General features: G+C 42.7%; 1 protein-coding gene across 1 annotated transcript in view; it reads right to left on the bottom strand.

Moving 5' to 3' along the window:
- The window catches only part of ADAP1 (ArfGAP with dual PH domains 1), a 1,143,511-nt gene that overhangs the window by 229,405 nt on the left and 889,500 nt on the right, over positions 1 to 24,606 (bottom strand). Inside the window, exon 5 of the mRNA XM_069647219.1 lies at positions 22,550 to 22,662. Coding sequence (XP_069503320.1) covers positions 22,550 to 22,662 — 113 coding nt within the window. The remainder of the gene's footprint in view (positions 1 to 22,549; positions 22,663 to 24,606) is intronic.

Genomic DNA, 24,606 nt, shown 5'->3' with positions numbered 1-24,606 from the left:
GTAGATAAGGGAACACCTAAGTAATCCTTTCAAGGGAAGTAGAAGAAGAGGTTTCAAATTCCAATCAGAATATTAAGAGAGAGAATATGCACAGTCAGGACTGTGAAAGGTGACGTCTTAAACCCTGTACAGGGTGATATAATTAGAAGCGAGGAGAGAATACCTCTTACTATAAATTATAAATAAATTATAGGGAAAAGGGAAGGTGATCACAAAAGTTATTAATGTATATTGTGTTAGTGTTTTAAGTGTTATTTGTTGTGTGAAGTTTTGAGAGGTACTAAGCTGTAAAAATTGGAAGTGCCGTTGTTTTGAGTTAAGGTGTAGTAAACGATTGGCTCCAATCAGAAGACAGATATGTTGTTGAAGCAAAAGAGGATTGAGCGCTGATTGATGGTGCTGGCTCTTATTTGTTGTTTTGAGACTAAAAGTGGTGCCTTCAGATACAGAGAGTTTTAATTAACGATCTGGTAAGTATCGACAGTCAATTGCGACTTGTCATTATGGAGGACACTCCTCTCATGTACCTTTGTAAAACACTACCAAGACATGCACCTAATCTCAAACAGTACAGAATGTGTAAAGGGTACAGCTGATAAAATGTTCATGCCATGTCCCCAAGTGGGATCATTGTCAAAAGCAGTATTACAATGCATGACTAGGTATGTGCACGCTGCATAGACAGGAAAGATATTAGAGAAAAGATTGGCAGTTTTAGAAGTTTGGAAATTTTACCAAGAGGAGAAAGAGGACGCACCACCGGAGGAGTGGATGCTTAATCAGCATAAAGCGGAGGGAATTGAGCCCTCAGCTCCTCTAATTTTACCTGAAAATTAAGAGCGCAGATGACGAGATAGGAGTTTATCCTTTAAAGGAATTGAAAGCAGTGGCGGGGTATAGTAACCCAACACACCCGCGCTTACAGCAGTGATGACAGTCAAGAAGAGAGCAAAAGGAAGGAAGATGCCTGTAAGTTCATATGAGATAAGGAAGTAAGAGGCAAGAGATCGAATATATCGACAGACATAGACTGAACTCAAAAGATGGAAAGGAGAAAAGAATAGGGCTGATTAGGTAACGCCCATAGAGAGCGAATGGATGGGAGGACAGATTTTACTCAAGTTAGATGGAAAAAGCATCAAGGAGGTTTGGCAAAGAGAAGACAGACACTAGCAAGAAAAGAAGGATAGGGAAAAAGAAAAGAGATTGAGGGACGATGAGGAAAGAAGAAAAAGCGGGGTTCGACAGGAACAGATATATAGAGAAGACAAGAAAAATATGAAAAACAGGCAGAAGAACAAAGGAAGTATGACACTAGAAAGAAAGAGATAGAAGAAAGAGATAGGAGAGAAAGAAAGAGAGCACAAAAGAAAGAAAGAGAAGCACAAAAAGTAAAGGAAAAAAGATTACAGAGAAGGAGAGAAGAACAAAGATAGGAAGTGAAAAGGGAAGAACAAAGGCAGGAAGAAGAAAGGGCAAGAAGGGATGCAAGAAAGCGAAGGGAAGTGAATGAAGAGATAAAACAAAATAGAAGTCAGTGAGGTCTTGATCCCAGTCTTATTCTTAAAGAACGAATAAGACCAAACAATGAAATACAGGGGCAATGGGATAAGATAAGTGAAGTTCTTCCGACGAGGGAAAAGAGTCAAGAAACATCAAAAGTAGCACAGGAAGAGGAAAGATATTATGCAGAAAGCATTGACGAAAGGATTGATAAGATATATCAGCAAATAAGGCAGGACAGCGAGTATGGGTCCTGAGGGAGCGGTAGCAAATCCCCAATGCCTAAACCACAGGATGAGGAGGAAAACATGTTTAATGATGAACGCCGAGCACTGTCTTTGAGCAGATTACATTTAGATAGAGAAGAGGAGGATGATAGTCACACTAGTTGCAGTCTAGCAATGTTAGATGAAGAAAGAGAGTCAGGTCGTGAGACAGAGGGATAGGGTACGTGCGTCCCCCTGGGAAGTCAACAGATAAATAAAAAGGTAAAATGGACCGATCTGGAACACCTTTAGGAAAGGACATACGAATTTGAGAAAATGACAGGAGGAAACACACTGTCCATAGGAGACGTAAAAGGTCTATTGGCAGCTATTCTTGGAGTGAGAGCTGACGACATTTGGAGACGAGCGGGTTATGTGGGTGTGACAGCACAAAACACAGCGCATGATGGAGTGCCATTTAATAATTGCAGGGCAGATGTTTGGAGGGCTCTCAGGGTACATTATACTGATACACCAGATATGGGTGCAATTATGATGCATAAAATGAATGAAGATGAAGAACCTATTGCTTATATTCAGGATATTCAAGAGAAGTGGCAGCTTGAAACGTGTGGATCGCGGGAAAAAACAGTGGCACTATTTTATCGTATTCTTTGTCAAGTATTGCCAGAACCGGTACAGAGACAAATGAAAAAACAAGTAGAGATGGAAGCAAAACCATGGGCTGAGATACAGCTAACTATTGTGCATCATTGTCGGTTATTGCAAGAGAAGAGCAAAAAGAAAGTTGATAACAGAAAGATTGAGTAAGCTAAGTTAGTTCTGAAGAAATTGTCAAAGTTTGCTATAGAAGGGGCAGTATTGACAAGTGGAGAAGGTGTAGGAATGCAAGAAATAATGGGTACGTCACAGGTGAATAATGCACACCCAATGGATCAAAGCGGATATGGGTTTTGGCCATGAGATAGATGTGTAGGCTTTAGAGAAAGAGGAGGCAGATTTATGAACGCCCAAGGTGAATTTAAAAATGTCCAGAATGGAAGTCAGAAAACCCAAAGAGGGTTTGCCAGAGGGCCACCTCCAATATGTTGGAATTGTGGGATGACAGGACATATTGCGCGTGTATGTAGAAGCCGAGGAAATGCGTAACAAAATGGACAACCTTTAAGAGGCGGGACAGCTTATCCACCACCATACAGTACACAAACACGAGAGGGCTTTGCCCAGGATCACAAATCCTATCAGACACAAGCACAGCAGGCACAGCAACAGGGGTCGGTGCAAATGCACCCACCACAAGCACAATCACAACAAGCACCTATGCAAACACAATATAATTCGAACACAGGGAAAATACTAATGCATAGGATAGGGGGTGCCACTGTGGTAGAAGGAAACCCATTCACAGGGACAGGGATGAATGTGCACCCACAATAGGACAGCTCACTTGGTGACTTGATGTGTTCAGTACTATCAATAACACCAGACCCCCAAGAGAAACCAAGGGTCGATGAGGCAAATCCATTTCTTTTCTTGTAGACACTGGAGCGACTTACTGTTGTATAAGGGAGAGAACATATCCAATGTCATGAATTGCCATGAATGCTCAAGGGTTCTCTGGAGCTACGAATATAGTTCCTTTTACTGATAGATTACCTGTTTCTATAGGTGAATGTGACATGTCTGTCCCATTGCTACATTCATGATATATGCCTGTTAACATCCTGGGAAGAGATTTAATGACGAAACATAACATGACAACTTCATTTACTGACTACACTATTTAAACATAGAAGAGTTTATATTGGCATTTATAGGGCAAGTGGCTCTATAAGGAATCCCCGTAGATCTAGATGTCTTCATGTATGGTGTGAGCATTTTATTAACATGGCTCCCTGGATTAGTAGGAAAGATTGTGAGGATACTTAATGAGTTCTTATTCAGGCCACAAGTACTTATGGATGATGCAGAAGGACAGACTGTTCCTATAGAATTGGAAGCAGCATTCTTTCAGGAAGACCTAGAAAAGGTGCCAAGTGTCCTTTGGACTACAGGCCCATATCATGTAGGCCTATTAAAGGGCATAGGAGAGGTTAAAATAAAACTCAAGCCAGGAGTAATTTTACCAAGCGCAAAACAGTACCCTTTCTCTAAGAAGCGGATTAAGGCATATCTACTATTTCAGCACTGATGAATCAGGGAATCATAGTGCCATAGTAATCCTCTTGCAATACTGCGGTGTATCCAATAAAAAAATCTAAAGGAGGATTATGGAGATTTATTCAGGATTACACCCTCTTGATCCGATAGTAGAAGAACCCGGGTTTCCATTAGTTCCTAATCCTGCAACAATATTATGTAGCATCCTAGTTGAAGCTAAATAGTTCACGATGATCGATTTGAAGGATGCGTTTTTCTCGATTCCATTGCACAATGACTCACAAGACCTTACTTCCTTTACATTTAGACAAAAGAGTCTAAAACATACTCATTTACATCAAGGGTATTGTGAGTCTGCATCGATTTTTTACAGGGTCCTACAGATGGATCTAGGTAACATTTGGCTTCGGAGCATAGCACAGAGGAATCGTGCTTGCCTTGGAATCAAGACGACACGGACCACCACAGGTTCGATCCCCAGATCCGCGCTTAGAAACCTCTGGGTATTAAGCACGTTATGAGTAACATATCATATCATATCATATCATTGAACCCAAGAGTGCGCAGATAACATACTAATCTGCAGTGAAACAGAGGATGAATATAGACAAGACTCTGTCCAGTTAATGACTATATTAGCAGACAAGGGATACAAAGAAGACAAAGGGAAATTAAAGTATTATCAAGAAGAGTTGTTGTACATAGGTCAGATAATTTTACATGAAAGAGCAGAGGCTATCATGAAGACACCAAAGCCAAACACACGGAGGCAAATGCAGCAGTTTATCGGATTATGCAAATATTGCAAGGCCTGGGTGTTCGACTACAGCACATATACCAAGCCACTTTTGCAAGCACTAAAGAAAGCACAAGCTGGTAAGGAAAAGATAGAATGGACTGAAGAAATGGAGGAAGGATTTGAGGAATTAAAAAGAGCAATTTGTACAGCTCCTGTTTTGGGAATCCCCAATTAAAGCATTGAATTTTATTTGTTTTCACACACCAATGTGTCAGTAACAACAGCAGTACCCACACAAAGGACAACATTAGGGTATAAACCGTTGGCATACTAGAGTGGGATTTTAGAGCTAGGTGTGAGGGGACATTTCCCATGCAAACAATCTTTGGCTGCTGCCGCATTTGCAATTGATAAGTCCACAAGTATTACCATGGGCTGTTCCATGACTCTCTATCTGGAGCATGCCTTATTTGACATTTTAGAGAAACCCAAGGGTACGTTGATGTCACAAAGAGCTTCGGCTTATGAAGTAATGATCTCTAATACAGCAATTAAGGTATTGAGGTGCAAAATAGTGAACCCAGCCACGTTTGTAACTGAACCTGTATAAGAAGGTGATCATGTGCATGACTGTTCAAATTAGGTCGGATTTTATAATGATATAACCTGTGTGAAAGAAAATGCTCTAGCGGGAGGGGACATTCTTTTTATTGATGGGCCTGCAAAAATTGACCAAACTAATGGGGAAAGGCACTCAGGCTCTGCAGTTGTAAGACACAGATTAAATGGTGAATTTGAGGTAGTGGCGAGTGCGAGACTACCGTCTCATTTTTGGCACAAGCAGCAGAATTGGTAGCGTTTATCGTTGCGCTAAAAAAACAGGAAGGGCAGGAAGTGACAGTGTACGGTGACTCCGCCTATGTGATGTCAACCGTACACGCAGGGCTATCACGCTGGAAAAGGAGGGTTTATCTCCATACAGATGGCACTCCAGTGTAGCATGCATCTTTATTGGACAGGCTCATTTAGGCACTACAACTCCCAGTAGCCATAGCGGTCATAAAATGCGCATTGCATACTAAACAAACAGATTTTATCTCTCAAGCAAATGAAGCCTCATACATAGAAGCCGAAAGAATTGCATATTGTTCAGAAATTTTGAGTTTTGATACTGAAGATCCTAAAGAGGTTTTGAAAAGAAGCATGTTAGTACGAGAGGGGTTTAACATGCTGTAAATTACACAACTAATAGAGATTCAGGGTAGAACCCCACAAGAAGAGTACAAGCTAATGAAACGTCAAGGGTGTTTTTTATCCCCTATGGAAGGATTATGGAGACAGGAAAGCACTGGAAAGTCAGTGATACCAACGGCATTGTTGAAAGTCGCACTTGAGCAACTGCATTACCCTGCACACATAATCAGAGAAAGTCTTGCTGCCACAAATGCAGAAGACTGGTTTGTTCCCAATCTATTGGAAAACGCTGCCCAGTTCATTGTGAACTGCATCATATGTCAAAAGTTTACTGCTGGGCATACACTGAGAACAATTAGAGGAGTAATACCATGACTAAATGGTCAATTTCAACATTTGCATATTGATTACGTTGATGTGCTGCAGACATGTTATTATTTATTTATTATTATTATTATTATTTATTACATTTGTTACTCGCCCAGACCCGCGGGTATCACGGCGAACATTTCAATAAATTGTAGCATTTTTATACAGGGTTACAGTTACCAATACATAGGACATATTATATACTGAATTACAAATAGATCATGTGATCATCTTTCTTATACACAGTTACACATGGTCACGGTGGCAGGTCACATTTTGTTTAAAACATTAGCTGCAGATCTGGAGGTACATGCGAGCCATGGTGAATATATTTCCTGTTTAGGTTAAAGAAAGGCGGTAAGACAGAGGCCTTCTAGTACTTAGGTGGAATAGGACTAGTTGAGGTTAATATTTCTTAAATAACGAAGTTTTCAGTGCTTTTTTGAATTTTAGTAGGGAGTTCTCATTTTTGATACTAGTAGGTAGTGTGTTCCAGTGCGATGGGGCTAAGACTTTGAAGCTGCTTCCTCCTGCTCTACTGTATTTATATTGAGGAACTTCCAGGAGGGCCAGTTTATTGGATCTGTGTCCTACAAGAGATTTTTTTCTTGATAGTGTTGTTGAGGTAGCTGGGCGCTTTATTGGTGATGCATTTATAGACGGTACTGAGTGTTTTGAAAATGATTCTTGCTTCAATAGGCAGCCAGTGGTTTTCTCTTCTGATGCTAGATATATGTTCAGATTTCTTTATACCTAGAGTCGCTCTGAGGGCTTTGTTTTGTAATAGTTGGATTTTATTTAAGTTGGTTTTGGAGGTTCCTAGGAATAGGATGTTACAGTAATCCAGTTTCGTTAGAATCAGCGCTATGGCTAAGGTAATGCAATTTGTGGGGGTAGGAAATTGGCGGCTGAGTGAAATAGGTTTTGCTGTGTAGGCTGTGGACGAGGAGAGGGTTGCTATTTGTTTGTGCATAGTGAGGTTGGCATCTATATATACACCAAGGCATCTATATATACACCAAGAGTTTTAACTTGTTTGAGTACTGGGATCTGTGTACCATCAATGTTGATGTGAGAGTAGTTCTAGTGGAGGGTGCTTATTCTTTTTTGGGAGCCCACGATGAGGATCTCCGTTTTCTCATTGTTAAGGCAGAGACTGTTTAGGGCCATCCAATTTTGAATTATAGAGTAAACTTTATTGATGGTGTCGGTGTCTTGGGTGTAGTCACCTGTAATGGGGATGAGGATCTGGGTGTCATCCGCAAAGTTGGTGCAGATGACACCCATATCGTCAAGAGCCGAGAATAGGAGTTTAGTGTATGCATTGTAGAGGGTGGGAGAGAGGCAGGATGCCTGGGGGACTCCTATGGGTACTACTATGCGGTCCGCCGCATAGTTTCCGATGGCAACTCTGGATGTGCGGTCCGTTAAAAAGGATTTAATCCACTGAGTCACACTAATGGAAAAATTAAAGTCTTTTTTTAGGGTGTCACATAGTTTATCATGGTCTACCAGGTCAAATGCTGCTGATAGGTCCAGTAGCAGTAGGGTGGCTAGTTTGCCTGAGTCTCTGATAGCGTCCAATTGGATTTTCAAATCCAAGAGGGTGTCTCAGTACTGTGGTTGGGCCTGAACCCAGATTGTTTGGCTCCTAGTAAGTTATTTTGTTCGAGGTGGGATTGTATTTGGTTGTAGGCTAATTTGTCGATAATTTTAAGTAGGAAAGGGACAGTCGTTATGGGCCGGTAGTTCGTGGGCACTAATGGATCTAAAGTGAGCTTTTTTAGTAGAGGGGTAACCCATGCCGCTTTAATGCTAGCTGGGACCTGGTTGGTCTGGAAGGAGGCATTTACGAAGTTGGTAATTATGGGTATGAGAGTAGGGGCACATAATTTGATTAGGTGCGCTGGAAAGTTGTCTCCTTTGCAGTTTGAAGCTTTAAGTTTGGATATAGTATTAAGTACTACATCATGTGAGACTGGTGAGAAGTTGAAGAGAGGGGTGGTGTCTACTATGTTCGTGGAGATTTGGTTTGGCTTGGAAGGCTTATCAGTAAGGAGTTTTCTTTTGGAGATGATTTTGTTTTGTAGTAGATTGATTTTAGATTCCAGGGCATCTTGGATGGTGGTGCACCATTCTTTACTTGGTTGGACTGGATTTATTATGGGGATCGGATTCTCCAGCTCCTTGAGTATGGTGAACAGTTCTTTGCTATCAGAGGATGCATTACTTATTCTAGTGTTGAAGGCATTTGCTTTATGGGTAATGATGGCTGATTTATAGATTTTGTTTGCAGAGTTGAATGCTTCCATAGCTTCTAAGGTATGGGTTTTATTTAGCCGGTGTTCGAGAGATCTTTTAATCCGTCTAAGAGAGACTAGTTCCTCGTTGAACCAAAAAGGGGATTTTTGTATCCTTACGTTTGGTTTTGTTGACACAGGGCGCTAGGGTATCAATTGTACTGGTGAGAGAATTATGATAAAATTCAGCTAGGACACAGGGGTTTTCAGTATTGAACTTTTTTTTATTAAGAGCGGTGGCTAAAAGGGGGTTGAGGTTTTCTGCTGTAAGTTTCCGGATGTTTCTAGTTACATAAGATTCCTCAATGATGGGTTTAGGTAGGTCTGGTTCATTACACAGAATAGAGAAGTGTATACTGTGATGATCTGACCATGGTATCGGGTTAATGGAGTCTATGGATACTATGCTATTGAGTGGTAGTATCCAATCTAATGTTCTTCCTTTTGTATGGGTAGGGGCGTTCACTAGTTGTGTGAATGCCATGTCTTTGAGTGCACTATGTAGTGCTTCTGATTTGTGGTCTTGAGTGTCATTAAATCCTAAGTTCAAGTCCCCTAGGACTAGACATTTAGTATTTGGTTTAATAAGTGGCGTTAGTAGTAGTGGAATATCTAATTCTGGCTGAGATCCATGTAATGGATATAGGTATCTATTAGTGGTGGTGTGTGCCTTCTCCAGGTGGATTGAAGCCGTTCCTTGTCCACACCCTGATGCCACTTGCGCAGCAAAGTTTCTAGTGCCCGAAGTATTTTCAAGATGGGGTGTGTGCGAAGTACTAAGGTCCAATAATTGGCCACATTTTGTCAATGAGCTATTTGAACAAATAGGACTTCTATTGAGCATAAACCATATGTTTTCTTCTGCTTATCATCCACAAGCAAACGGCTACGTGAGAGACTCAACAGCCTCCTCAAAGAGAGGATCGCCAAGATCAAATTAACATCAAATAAGGGATGGCTATATTGCCTACCCCTAGCCTTATATGCCCTACAAAATCAGCCAGGTTCGGACCACTCTCTTATGCCCCACAAGTTAGTGACAGGGCATCGCATGAGGACACTTCGTACACCTCCATCTAGAGTCAGGAATGATGCCCAGAGTGTAGTGAAGGCTCTAGGTGATGAAATGCATGATTACTTGACATGTATGACTACCAGTGTTTCTTTCATTGCAGATCAAGTCAAGCATCGGAGGGAGGCATCAAGAAGCACAGAAGAGGACAGTCCAGTAACCAATCCGAGTGATTTATTGCCACCGCCAAAGTTATATGTTGGCGGCCAGATCTTTTTAAAGAATTTCACTAGTGAATGGCACAAACATAGGTTCAATGGTCTCTTATTTGTTGCAGAAGTCTCCCCTTTTGCAGTAAAGGTATTGGGAAGAAGGGCTTGGTTGCACTAAGGAAACATCTACAAAGGTGAGACCCTCCCTCTAGTGTTCGTTGACCAAGAAGCAAGACAAAAAGAAGAATTTCCACATGTGCAGACTTGATCGATGACCAGGAAGAAGGACGATAAAACGGTGTGTGGTTAGCACATATTTCTTTTGGACTGGAATTCATTGCACACTCCTTAAACTAGGTCTATGCACTTCCTACGAGGAAGTGCATAGACCTACAGAGAATTCCAGAGGCTGAAAACTTACTTTCTAAAAATCTTTGAAGGAGTAAAAAGTGCATCAGTACTATGCCTAAACATCAGTCTCTGATTAGAAATTGGAAGAGAAATCAATACCCAGATTCATTTTTAAGAGAATATCTGTTTCAATGATAATATATGATACCCATCGACAGTGACACACCTAGGCATGTACTTGCTATTTCTGTGTTTGTACACCAGTCCTACCATGCTCTTCTTATGAGAGATGTTAACATTCACACTTTTCTACATGACCCTAAAATTGTCTAGTGATAAGAAGACTATTAATTGCAATAATTAAGCAGATTGTACAACTACAGATGTAAAATTGAACACCTGAATTAAAAATGATTTTTGAAGAGGATAATGTGATTATAGAGAGAGCACGAGTTCAAATGTTTTTCCAGACTTCTATGCCTGATATATATATGCCTGTGTATTTTCTTTATCTTTCTGTGTCTTACATTTCAAAGTCTCTATTATCCTAATGGTCCCATTGAAATAAGAACTCCTATGATTTTTCCAAGTATGAGTACAAATTATGATAATTTCTTTGACCTCTATGCACATGTCAGGCGACATAAGAGGGATGCCGAAGAAGATAACAAGGGGATAAATACCTATCTTGATAGTTCAGCTCACGTGGGGAATAATACATGAAATGGTGGGGGAGAAAGCATCTGATGATAATTGCATGAATACATTAAAAACCTTCATTTCAAAAGAGATGCCAGTACAAGATGTGAAGTGCTTCAGCCATCTAGCAGCGTGTAGTACAAGAGGACAGTTTCAAGGGAGCCGAGCAACCTTGCGATGAACATCAAGACAGTAATTCCCATACCAGGATGATTATATCAAGACAACACAAATGGAAAAAGAACCTGGATGGACAGACTTGATGCTCGTGTATCCTGCTGCAGGACAGGACAACATGATTGTTGAAGAAATGAAGAGGATGAATTGTTCTGACAGGACGGAAAAGACTGGAATGCCTGGATGCTGGGAACTTTCACAACTGCTGATCTATGGACGAGTGAGTATGGCCAAAGGATGGGAAGATGGAGTGATGTCCTGTGCAGCTCATCTGCTGATGAAGGAAGCAGTGCAATGAGTACAGATGGTGAATGATGAGTGTCTAAAGTCTTGGGCCAAGTACTCCAAACTGCTGACATGGGTGGAAGATGAAGCAGACCCAGTGTCTGTAGTCCCACTGGTTAATGTGACGATGTGCTTTCGGTGTCAGGATAAAAAATCACATTGGATATAATAAGGGGTGCAAAAACACAACTGACATTCCAGGAATGAGAAGGACGGCTGTCTTCATGGATCGATATTGGGCCTGTGGATCTAGAGCATATATGAAACGGCCCAGGAATTGGGGTGGAGTGTGTTCCTTGGTACTTATCTTTGTTCCAGCATTGGTGATTCCATAAAATGACCCAACGATAGAAGAATTTCCAAAAGAAAAAGGAGGTCAGTAGGACTCTGGCGGATGAAGAGATCTAATTATTTCTCGCAAAAATCACTAACAGTTTATGAAGACATATCTGACGAGCACAAACTGTTCAGCAGAACTGCGGTGATATTCACATCTATGTTCATGTCTGGAATCCAAACAGCGGTCAATGCCAAATGGCTACAGATCACCAGGTGGGAGCTACTGCAAACAATCAATGTCACTATAAAAGGACTAAACGCCATAAAAGAGCTGAGAGCCATAAGGTCGATGACCCTCCAGAATAGATATGTCCTCAACATGATTACAGCAATGGAAGAAGGTGTTTGCGCTGAGATCGGGCGATCATGTTGCACATTCATACCATCTCATGACGGCAAGAATGGGACCTTAACAGAGGCTATATCGATGTTGACAGATCTACACATAAAAATGGTGGATGAGACAGAGGCCATTGGAGATGACAGTTGGTTCACACTCCTGTTTTCCTGGATTACTTATTGGATGGCCAACCTATTCAAGTTTCTTGGAGCAATACTGATGATAATAAAATTTTGATTATGTATGAAAAGGATAATAATTGGACAATGTAAGAAAACGGCAAAGAAAGCAGTGGGAATGAAGATTATGATTGATGCAAAGGATGAACCAGAAGACAAGATGCTGACCGATGATGCCACCCAAGACTACATAGAAGCAAGTATTGTGGCACCTGAAGGAACACAATTCGGGTATCCAAAGGATCATAAGAATAATGTGGCACAATGGGTCTACTGTATCTCGAATGGACAATGCAGTTATATGACCTGGAGTGTGAATGAACAAATTAAAACAGCGGGCACCCTGATGGGGGTGACGAAGATAGGGACACCCAAGAAACACTTCTTCAAGAGAAGATACAAAGAAAGAGAAAAACTTGAGGAGGTGGTTGAGGCCTCGACCGGAGGGGGGAATGTAGAGGAGCAGCTGTATACATCTGCAGGAGATCCGGCCCCTTCCTTCCCTGTATTGGAGACATGAGACCGTGCCTTGCCTGACACCAGCTATCGTACCAATACTTCAGCGAGTATTTGGAGGGAGATACCCATTCAGGCAACCCTATCAAATGTACCCCCAAAGTGATAACAACCTACAGGAGTAACTCCCTGAAGGAATATGAGAAAGAGCTAAGCACGTGAACTGATGACATCATAAGAAAGTGTACACAACGTCCCGAGATACTGAATGAAGCCAATGCATGGATCTTAGAGGACAAATGACGAAGTAAAAGATTGAGTAAACTAATCAACGTGGAAAAGAACAAGATTGCATGTTAACAAAGTGCTACCAAGCCAGAAGACTGCAGTCCTACAACGAACCCTGGGAGCGGTCAGGCATAGCATGCCTCCTTGAATTCGAAGTCCCCTCTTTAGGAAGGTTTTCCCATGTATGTAAGGAAAGTAACACACTGTGAATTGTAGTTCTATACTATATGTAATACACAGAAAACAAAAATACACAAATCTTATTAGCTCATCAAGCTCTCTTCAGAGGTCTCTGTGCAATCTGTCACATACATTTGGTATTGCAGAAGGACCGACAAAGCCTTTTATGCTTTTATGTTCCCAAGTGCGGAGCCCAACATGAAATGTTCTATAATAACTTTGACTTTTAGAGGGTGCTTGATTGCCCTGAGAAGGTGTTCTGTAGATGTCTAGTTCTCCTGTCCTAGCCCCCATGCACTTGAACAAAGATTGCTAGTAACAGAGTGCTCTGAAACTAGAATAGGGATGGCCGAAGAGTGGTGCTTCCCAACAAGGGCGGAACTACACAGCATAAGAATGAGGCGGCAGGATGTGCTGGGTTTTATATAACGTGAAGCTAGCCGTGAAGCAATGGAGTGCTATACAAAAAAGGGAATACAGTGAAAGGACGTAATGATAGATACACTTCTAGAAGAGTAGACTATAAGGGGAACAGTTAAAAAGCCAAACAGAGCGAGTATATAGATAGTTACAGACAGAGGATACAGGTTTGAGAGAGAAACATTGACACATTCTTGATTTATTTGGTTTTGGGTCTGCAACTATGTTCCTGCTGAAGCTGTATTCTTGTCAGTTACATGCAATCTGATCTTCCCAAGTGCTCTATGAGTTCCTTGGGCTGCCTCAGTGATTCCCTCCTTTGCCTCATTCTACTATTCAAGAGGAAGAGAAAAAGTGGGAACAAATTTTAAATAAATGTTCTCTCAATTTGATATTACTGACGATTAAAGAACTTTCAGGAAACATCGAACTACTGGAAAAAGAGATAGAGACTCTGTCAAAAGACATAACTGATCTAAACGATGCAGAATCTTTTGCTGAAATATTAACGGACATCAACATCAAACTCGAAAGCTACAAATAAGACCTTGAATCTCGCAAAATAAGAAAATTCAAGAGAGATACTTATGATTATTTGAATAACGAGGTATATACGTGGGTGGACAAATACCTCAACCAAGGGCAAAGACCCAACAAGCCAACAAGTGACCAAAGCAGTTCTGAGTCAGATAATGTAGAAAGAACAGATGACCAAACAACAGAAAACACGACAGAAGGTACTTAAGGAATACATTTGAGACCAAGACAACCTCCAAATCCACTAAAGAAAGATTTTTTCGGAGCACGAGGAAGAGGACAAGGAGAGGAAGGAAGAAGAGGACGAGGAACGAGGACGCGACTCCAAACGAATCGAAGCTAATGGTCAACCTATCCATGAGAAGCCTAACAACCCAAGAAATCAAAACATTGGAGAAAGGTCTTAAAATTGTACCAACTTACAGTAGTAGTAGGTTCAACACAAAAGTCGAACTATACAAATTAGTTTGCAAACTTAAATTGAAAACTTACTTTGCAGAAACCGACAACACTACTGAAGCTTCACATGAAACAGAAACAGAATACGTTGAATTTAAATCTAAAAGCACATTCAATCCACCAGTGATTATACCTGCAATCGACATATTTCACAATATGGTACTATGTGATATCAAGAAAATACATTTTCACCCAGCCAAGAGGAAGAATCTGAACAGAGGAGAACTGTCCATCATCAAGAATCTATTTACAGATGATTCAATAACCATCAGACCAGCAGACAAAGGTGGCGCTATAGTCATACAAGATACTGAACAATATAATAATGAATGTCTCAGACAATTATCCAACGTAGGAACATACCAAGCACTGACACATGATCCAACAAAAGATATCAAAGCTGAACTAGACTAAATATTAGAAACAGCACTAGAAAAGAATTCGGTCAGCAGCAAGACAAAGGCATATCTATGGACTTCCTACCCCACAATGCCACATATATACATCTTACCAAAGATATATAAAAAGCTCATCAACCCACCAGGAAGGCTGATAGTAGCAGCCACAGAAAGCATCCTGCAACCATTGGGCACATATATACATTACTTCCTCCAGCCAATTATTCAACAGACATCTACTTACGTGAAAGATACAACCCACTTTCTTCAGATTTTGGACCAAATCGAACTCACAACAGAAGATATCTTATTTACCATAGATGTTGCAAGCTTGTATACAAGCCTCCCACATGACTTGGGACAAGAAGCGGTGGAGAAATTATTATTGCATGCAGGACCAATAGGAGCCAATAAAGAATTCTTGATGATTTTATTGAAATTCATTTCCAAAAACTCATGTTTCAAATATAAAGACATACACTACAAGCAACTTACTTGAACGGCTATGGGAGCCACTATGGCACCATCATACGCTAACTCTTTCATGTATGATTTTGAAACCACCCACATTATCAACCATCCACAATGGATACAATACATCGATTACATCTTCGGAGTACGGTCAGGCAACCACGAAGAATTAAATAACTTTCTTTTGTATCTTAACAGTATCGACAGTAGATTACAATTCACTATGAAAATAAGGAATCCGAATGTACATTAACTAGATGTACAAACAGCTATTGAAAGTTCCAGGATTTTTACGAAATTGTACTCCAAACCAACTGACAGGAATAACTTACTTCACAGAATGAGCTTTCATTCACTGAGCATCTTACGTAATTTACCTCTTGGCCAAATGCTATGAATCAAAAGAATCGTAAGCAACCCAGCAGAATGTGATTTCGAATTGAATAAACCACATATGAATTTTAAAGAGAGAGGATACCTGGAAGAAGACCTCATAGCAGCCCGGGTCAAGACCAACATACAAGATCATACCCAGTGTCTATCTAAAAAACAAGAACGGGAAAATCCAGGACTAGTCTTTGTCACCAAATATTCTATTCAGAGTCGACATATCAAAGACAGCATTTTAAAGAGATGGAGCATATTACAGAATGACCAGAGGACAAATGATCTCTTTGCAAAACCTCCAGTATTTGCATATCAAAAAAGCAATAATTTACGGAATCTACTGATCGACACTCAGAGCAGAAACTCCAAACCAAAATTCCCTGACAAACATCCCGAGACACATCCGTGCATGAGTTGCGGCAACTGTAACAACATAATAAAAGGACCCTATATATCACACCCAAGAACAGGAGAGAAAATCCAACTGAGACAACATGCCACTTGCCTATCAGAAAACATGATTCATGCCATTAAATGTCCATATGCCAAGTATTACGTTGGAGAGACCGCACGCAAAGTACGTATTCGCATCACCAAACACAAGTCATGCATCAGACTGAATAATCAAACGTCAGCATTGGTGAGACACTTCCATGAAAACAGCCACACACTAGCACAACTCAGATTTGTAGTGCTAGAAGTGATACCTACTAAAGGACAAAGTACGAACATGAAAAAACTGAGAGCACAAAAAGAAGCACTATGGATTGAAAGAATGGGGTCCTTGGCACCAGAAGGAATGAATGAAGAGTTTGACCATAGCTGTTTCTTATGAAGCATCCACCAACATTTCCATGAAAGACATACACCATCTATGCGTTTAGTCTTTATTTTATATTTTAATTTCCAATTTTCATTTTTGATAATTGTTTGTTTCAATTGCGATCTCTCTTTTTTCCATCCTATATCTGTATTTATATTTCTAAATTTTGTTTCTCATTTTTGTCTCTACATTTTTTACCAAGTTATCCTAGGTTCACAAGCCTGTCTCTTAGGCCCTCAGATTGCACACTCACAGTTATTTATTATTTTTCATGTCACCCCATTAGACTCTACTTCCCCACGGGTTTTCGCCCTTCCCGTTACCATACATCTCTATTAAGATTTCATTTTTCTCATTGTAGTTTCATTACAAACACACACATTATATTTCTCACTTTAACATTGTTAGTAAACATTGGTATATTTTATATATACTCGTATCCACCACACACTTTCAATTAGTGAGCATTGGTTTCTGAAACATAAAACACCATCTTAAGATGGCTGCCTTCATTCCCACACACTTCCTCATTATTTTTTACCCACACGTATTACTGCGGTTCATGTTCGCCGCGCATCCACTACGGTCGCCTAGGCAACCACTAACAATTTAGCGAGAGGAACGCTGTGCACGTGCTCTAGAGCGTCTTGCTACAGCTTGACTGATATCACTCCCGAGCAGGTAAGCGCAATATTTCAGCTTAGATTTTGTTTAATGAGATCTCACACGACCTCGTATTAAGTAATCAACACTGGTTTTGTACATAATTTTTACAGACTCGAGACGCTGATCTAGATAAGAGACACAGACACTACTAGCCCTCTCTCTCTCGAGACTGTCAGTAACACAGTACGAACACGATCAGCAGGTCAGTACACTGATACTTTTCCTCAGGCAATTGCAAACACCAATATGGTCTCCTAAATAACACTATCAACTACACGTGTCTTGCTGCAAAGCACGCTTACTATCATTTCTTCTTTTCTTTTTTGCTTTCATTAATTTACACACCCTTGATGATGCTTCATGCAAATACCCACTTCATGGCATAACAATCGGTAATGTATATGCGACACTTATACATGTTGAAACTCTATTTTACGTGCATGAATGTTATGATGATTTTTTCATGTTATTTTTCTTGTGTAACTGTTGATACTTTGAAATGATGCACTTATATGCGATGCCATGGAATACCTTACCACAAAACGGTTGGGTTTGTTTGTTTATGGACTACATTATTTTAAACACCTATGTTGATATGACCATATGGTAGCTTAAAGATATTTGATCACAGGCCCTGAGGAAAGCCTACAATGTGACATTTCTGCCTTTCAAACCAAATTGAAAATCTATTTTGAAAAACCACCTTTGAACTTATTAGTCGAAATAAAAATGTCTTTCAAAAGTAAAACACACTTTGTTGAACTACAAATACTTTATTAAACCACCTCAGTGCGGGTGTGCAGCCCGCACCACTGGCCTTACGGCCAAGGTCTTCATTCCAGTTGTTATGCAGTGTTAAATCACAGAGGCACTTTTTCAGTGGGTTTGCACCCCAAACTTTACAAAATATATTATCTCCCAAAAACTGAATTGCCTGGAACACAGAACGCAGTGCAAAGCTCACCAGCATCCAATATGTGGAGCTTTCCTGAGTTCATTTGTTCCACACTGGGCCTGCTTCCGAAAAAAGAACAAGGCGAATACAGGATAATCCACCAGCTATCGGACCTCCCCCCTAACCCTCGGCAGGTCAGTGAACAACACTATTTCAGAGGTAGAGTCAGCAGTATCATACACCAGCTTCCAGGAAGCCATCAAGTTAGTAAAGAAGGCAGGGAAAGGGGCCCTGCTAGCCAATGCAGACATTGAAGCTGCTTTCAGGCCACTACCCGTAGTCCCAAAATCACAATCCTGGTTATGTTTTCAGTTTTAAAACTAATTTTATTTAAAAAAATGCCTCCCCCTGGGTTATGCAATTTCATGCACCTTTTTTGAAAAATTCAGCTGTTTTCGACAATGGGCCTACCAGAGGTCCATGCCAGAGGCCTCCAAAGTCCCTTACCTGGATGATTTCCTATTCATTGATCCCAAAAACTGTGACGAATGCAGACGGGCAGTGGGAACATTTGAAAGATTAACATAAGAATGGGGCATCCCTCTGGCCCATGAGAAAACTGTAGGCCCAGACCACATAATATAATTTCTAGGGATAGAAATTGACACCATAAAAGGGAAATGCCGGATCCCGAAGCACAAGGTGGAGGGACAGCTAGAGACAATTACAACATTAATAAAGAAAGAGAAAGGGACTAGAAGGAACTCCAGTCACTAGCACGCAAGCAGAACTACGCAGCTAGGATAATAACACAAGACAAGATCTTTTCAAGAAGCCTGGATTTAAAATCTAAAGGTTTTAGAAAGCCGCATTTGCACCTGAGGCTGGGCAATAATGTCAAAAAAGATTTGACAACATGGGAGGAGTTCTTGAAGAAATTCAATGGATGAGTAATATGACGCATGCCATTAAATGAAAAAGAAAGGAGAGTACTATTTACAGATGCAGCTGGCAACAGGGGTTTTGGGGCAATCCAGTGGCAAAAATGGAGCGCTGACCCTTGGCCACAGGCATGGCACAGCAACCGGTGGACAAGAAACATTACGTTACTGGAAATCCTTCTTTAATTGGATTCCCATGTGCCTATGGGGCAGGGAGATAAACAACAAAGAGTTAGCAGTCTGGTCAGACAACATGGTGGTGGTCAATATCATTAACAGGAGAACCACGTCATGTCAGCTGGCTTTGAACGTCCGAAGGGCAATGACTAAAATTGCTACGATCACGATATGGAGGTAAAAGTGAATTACAATCTCGGTAACGAGAATAATGTTGCAAATGGGAAACATTCAGACACCTCAAACTGGATGCAGACCAACAGAGGACAGAGGTACCAGAAGAGGTTTGGAGAGTTCTGACAGGCTGATAACACTGGCAGAGCAGACCACGCTGAACGGCAGGGGCAATGGAGAGAGCCACTTAGCGGCAAAACGCACCTCAGCAATGGGTGCCACAAAGACTGTCCCTCCAGACGAAAAAAACAGAGGCCTCCACAAGCGTGTGAATGGATCTGGCCAACAATGCCCTAGCGGCAAGAACAGCTAAACTGTACAGTAAGTGCTTGGCAACTGTGAAGGAAGTAGCCAATGTAAAAAACACAAAAGATATAAATAAAAATATTATCAATTTTGTGGAATGGGCTTTCTGTCAGAAAAAGAAGACATCTTGAGCAAGGGCACTCCTGACAGCAGTAGCATACTTCATAAAACTGGCAGGAGGTAGGGACCCGACACACAGAACATTAGTGAAATACGCCCTGAAGGGATGGGAGAGTCTCAACAAGGATAAGAGATGCCCCCTGAACGTTAAGAAATGAGTAGTGTTAATGGCATTATAGGACATATGCGTCTGCGCATGTGAAACAAAGTTATTCAGGGCGGCTTTCGTACTGGCATATTTTGGGGCTCTCAGGGTCAGTGAGTTGATAGCCAGTAGCACAACAGCAGAGGACGGGCTAGCCATGGACGATGTCCACATGCGGAAAGAAAGTATGACACTCTCATTAAGAAAATCAAGAACAGATCAGGAAGGGAAAGGTTGAATGATTTACCTATATTGCATAGATAACAAAAAGAGCTGTCCAACATGCATCACAAAATATTTCCTCACCACACGCCCGACATAAGGGGGACGTTTTTAATCCACAGAGACGACAAGCCCTCAGCCGGTTCCAATTCCAGGCAGTCATGAAGGAAGTGATCACCAAGGCAGGCTGGAACCACACCGAATATGACACCCACTCATTTAGAGGAGGGGTGGCAACATCAGTCTGGAAGGGAGGCCTGGGCCCACAGGCATTGAAACAACTAGGGGGTTGGGCATCGGGTTATTACAACATATACATATATAAGGCCTGATTGAATCCAACACACTTTCCTTTGACAGATGATGACAGCCCCTTCAGGTCAGCCTGGATCATAGGGCACTCCAATGTGTCAAGGACAGGAGGACGTATTGAGGACACAAGGCAAAGCTCACCATTCAAAAAGACCATCTCCACTTGGTGGGGCAACCCGGGCATGCAGTGGGTTCGAAATACATGACAAACTAGTTGACCTGGTGGGGTTCAGAGCCCCTCACCTCCCCCCGGAGTAGCTAGTAATACACCTGGGGGGCAACGATTTAGTGAAACGAGGGAGGAAACAGTTAATGCATGAGATGTGCTCATCCTTGACAGGCATACTACATTGCTGGAAAGACATGCCGATCATTATGTCAGAAGTACTACCCAGAAGACAATGGGGGGGAGGCATTTCTTACTAAGCCATAGGGATAGCAAGGAAGAAACTCAACAAGAGCTTCAGCAGGTTTGGCAGGACCATGGCGTTTGCATTTCTTTAAGCACAGGGTTATATCTATGGCCAAACCGGACCTGTTCCACAAGGACGGGATACGCCTAACAATAACAGGGATGGAAATGTTTTCAGCAGGGATACTCAATGCCCCAGCAGAGAGGGGATGTAAATAGAGTTCTTTTGGGGAACACAACTGGCTGGGGACCCACACAGGTGTGGCGGCATGGACCAGGAAGCAAGCTGCCATCAGGCACAGGGGTTCAGCACCAGCCAGATAACAAAACAGGTCCCACTGGCATGGACCTGGAATATGGATCTCCAGGACGAACGTCACACTGGTGGCACACTGGTGGCAAAGGACAACCTTCCTGTGCCTGGCCCAAGTGCCCAAAAGCACTGAGCAAAGCCAAGCAGCACACCTTCTGCTGGGAATCATAACACTATAATTTTATGGGTGTTATGTTTAATAAAGCTTATGGCCTTGTTATTGTCCCAACAATCTGTCTCTGGGATATGATTATGCGTGCATGATATTACAAATGATTATGCATATCCTCATCTTAAGCTCCTTGTCAACTTCATAAAGGAAGATATCCAGGCAAAATGCACTGTGCTACTGTTGTAGGTGCACCGCACGGAAGTTAATAGAATCCAGTCCCGTTCCGTCTGCATCGGTCAGTCTCTGGCTGCTGCTCCACGGACTCTCCTCCCGCCCTCAGTTCTACCAACCTTGGGAAGCAGGAATGTCCACCGTGGCAAACGTTCCCCTGAATGGACGTATCTTGGCGCTCAAATCATCTTTTAGCCGTTTGACTGGTAGATTGTTAAAAAGTGAGATTAAAGTCCTTGGCACCACACCTTCATGTAACCAAACCTGTTTCCAAGGTGGGGCTAGTCTTGACATTAGGCTTAGGTGCAAACGTCCCCTGACCTTCACCCCTTTCCTCCACCCTACCACCGTGTATTGAAGGTATGCAGTAATAAAATCGTGGCAAAAATGTCGCCTTTATGAAAAATTGCTGCAAAAATGCTGTGGTTTGACCCTGTAAAGTTGTACCCCATTATACAAGTTAAGGAGAGCGGGGGTTGTCCTCGCTCCCCTTAAATGGTATAATGGGTCTGGGGGTTGCGGGGGTGTCCCCCTGCATTCTTTACATGGTTTGCGGCGGCAAAACCCAAGGCCTTTTTGCCGCAATTTTTTGTGTAAACTGGAATTTTTGCCTAGATTTTAACACATGGAACCGTATTGAAGCTATGTTGCACTGCAACTTCATTTGTTATACATATTAAATAAATATATACATTAAGAAATCAGAGCCGCCCTCATGATACATGCTTAATACAGTAGCCTGAGTAAGTGATGGAGAAAACAGCTATCTCTTGACTACTCAATACCGGGAAACTACTGGAATGGGCTGATTGACCAGCCACGTCCCGCTTATCCCTGTGGGGTGTGGGGTGTGGGGGGGCAGTGGGCGAAGCAGTCCAGAAGAGATTGCCTGCCACACAGCCACTTATCACTTGGCAATTTAGTCTGGAGCGAGGCATGGACAGGGATCAGCCAAGAGAAAAGGAGACTGTGTTAGGGCCCTCACACGGGCAAAAAGTATTTTTTTTAGAATGCTTACATCATTTTTGTTGAAGTACTTCAAAGCACCTTCTCGTTCTGATAAAATAAACTTTCGGCTTAAAAACTGCCCGTTATCACGTCCTCGCTTCCACAGAAGGCCTTCTCGGTATCCTGCAAGCAAAGAAAGGAAAGTGGTTACAGTCGGAACAGAAAAAGAAAGATAGAAATCTGAGGACATATCACACAAGATTACACCACAAGAGGCAACATCCAGAGCGAGGCATCATTGTGTTCTTTGCTCAAGGATCAATATACTGCAGAAAGTCTGCTACACCAATGGAGAACACAACCGCTAAACCCCTGGAGTGCACATCCACTAGACGCCTGGAGCGCACATCCGCTAGACCCCTGGAGCGCACATCCACTCGACTGCTGGAGCGCAAATCCGCTAGACCCCTGGAGCGCACAGCCACTAGAGGTCTGGAGCGCACATCCGCTAGACCTCTGCTACACATCTGCTAGACGCCTGGAGCACACATCTGCTAGACCCCTTGAGCGTACATCCTCTAGTCCCATGGAGCGCACATCCACTAGGCCCCTGGAGCGCACATCCTCTAAACCCCTGGAGCACACATCCACTAGGCCCCTGGAGCGATGTCCGCTAGACCCCAGGAGTGCACATCCGCTAGACCCCTGGAGGTCCAATCTGCTAGACGCCTGGAGCGCACATCCACAAGACATCTGTAGCGCACATCAACTAGACCCTTGGAGCGTACCGCTGCTAGACGCCTGGAGTGCACATCCTCTAGACCCCTGGAGCACACATCCGATAGATCCTGGAGCACACATCCGATAGACCCTTGGAGTGCACATCCGCTAGATGGCTGGAGCACACATCCGCTAGACACTTGGAGCGTACAGCTGCTAGACGACTGGAGTGCACATCTGCTAGACCCCTGGAGCACACAACCGTTAGACCTTGGAGCACACATCCGCTAGACTCCTGGAGCGCACATCCACTAGACTGCTGAAGCGCACATCCGCTAGACCCCTGGAGCACACAGCCACTAGACACCTAGAGCACACATCCGCTAGATCTCTGGGACACACATCTGCTAGACCCCTGGAATGCACATCCACTAAACCCCTGAAGCGCACTTCCGCTAGACCCCTGGAGCACACATCCACTAGACCCCTGGAGCGCACATCTGCCTGGAGTGCACATCCGCTAGACCCCTGTTGCGCACAACCGCTAGACCCCAGTGCAGTTCCTAGAGGCTATGAAAGCCCTGCACAGTACTGCTGTGTGATTTACTGTGCTGGACTTTAACATGGCGTGTAACCATTTGCATGCAGCCATATTCCACTGGTAAAGGACCCTGAAGGTGGGAGGGCCGACATGATCCATCACCAAAGGGACAGGGCTGAGGCAGCCTTTCAAACCTGGGAGTTGGTGGCCAGTGATACTTCGTTAGCGCATGTTCTGAACGATGGAGTCTGGGCTCACATTGATTGGACAAACTAAAGCCCCGGCCCACCTGTGGGAGCGTTGACAGGCAGCCAAATGGCCACCCCCAGCCTTCACCAGTGGAAGAGAGGAAGATGAAGAAGAGCCAACCTCCTCCCAAGGGAACAGTTGGGAAAGGATTCTTCAACAGGGTGTCTTCTGGGAGTTGATTCGCATCTATTGGACCACAAATAGCTCTGCCTAACAAAAATGTGTACAAAGGAAAACCCTAGCAAACATTGTGGACCGGGGCCTAAGGGCCATATTGCCAGCTTAGCTTTCACTAGGAGAAGGGGAGGGGAGTGACCCTTCATTAAAGGTAGAGTGACCCTGGGAGAAGGGGTAACTAAGCCTTTCCTGGCGGAAGAGGGAACCTGTGCAAACGGAAGAAGGCGTGAGCAAACCTGCCCTGATTGGACAGCGGCCAGCAATCTTCCACTAATGGGAGAACGGGAGCATAACCTTGCCCTAAAAGGGGGGGCAATTCCCCCCTTTGCCCCCCATGTCAAAAGGGGAGGGGAGACTTACATATATCAGATGGGAATGTGGAGGATCGATCCTGACAGGGCACTCGGGGAGCAGGGTCAGAGCCCTTGAGGGAGAGAGTC

Source organism: Ambystoma mexicanum, chromosome 2q (assembly GCF_040938575.1).
Source record: "Ambystoma mexicanum isolate Mex_15411 chromosome 2q, UKY_AmexF1_1, whole genome shotgun sequence".
NCBI classification, from domain to species: Eukaryota; Metazoa; Chordata; class Amphibia; order Caudata; family Ambystomatidae; genus Ambystoma; species Ambystoma mexicanum.
Note: the sequence above shows the minus strand (reverse complement) of the source record. Positions and strands in the feature narration are given on the sequence as shown.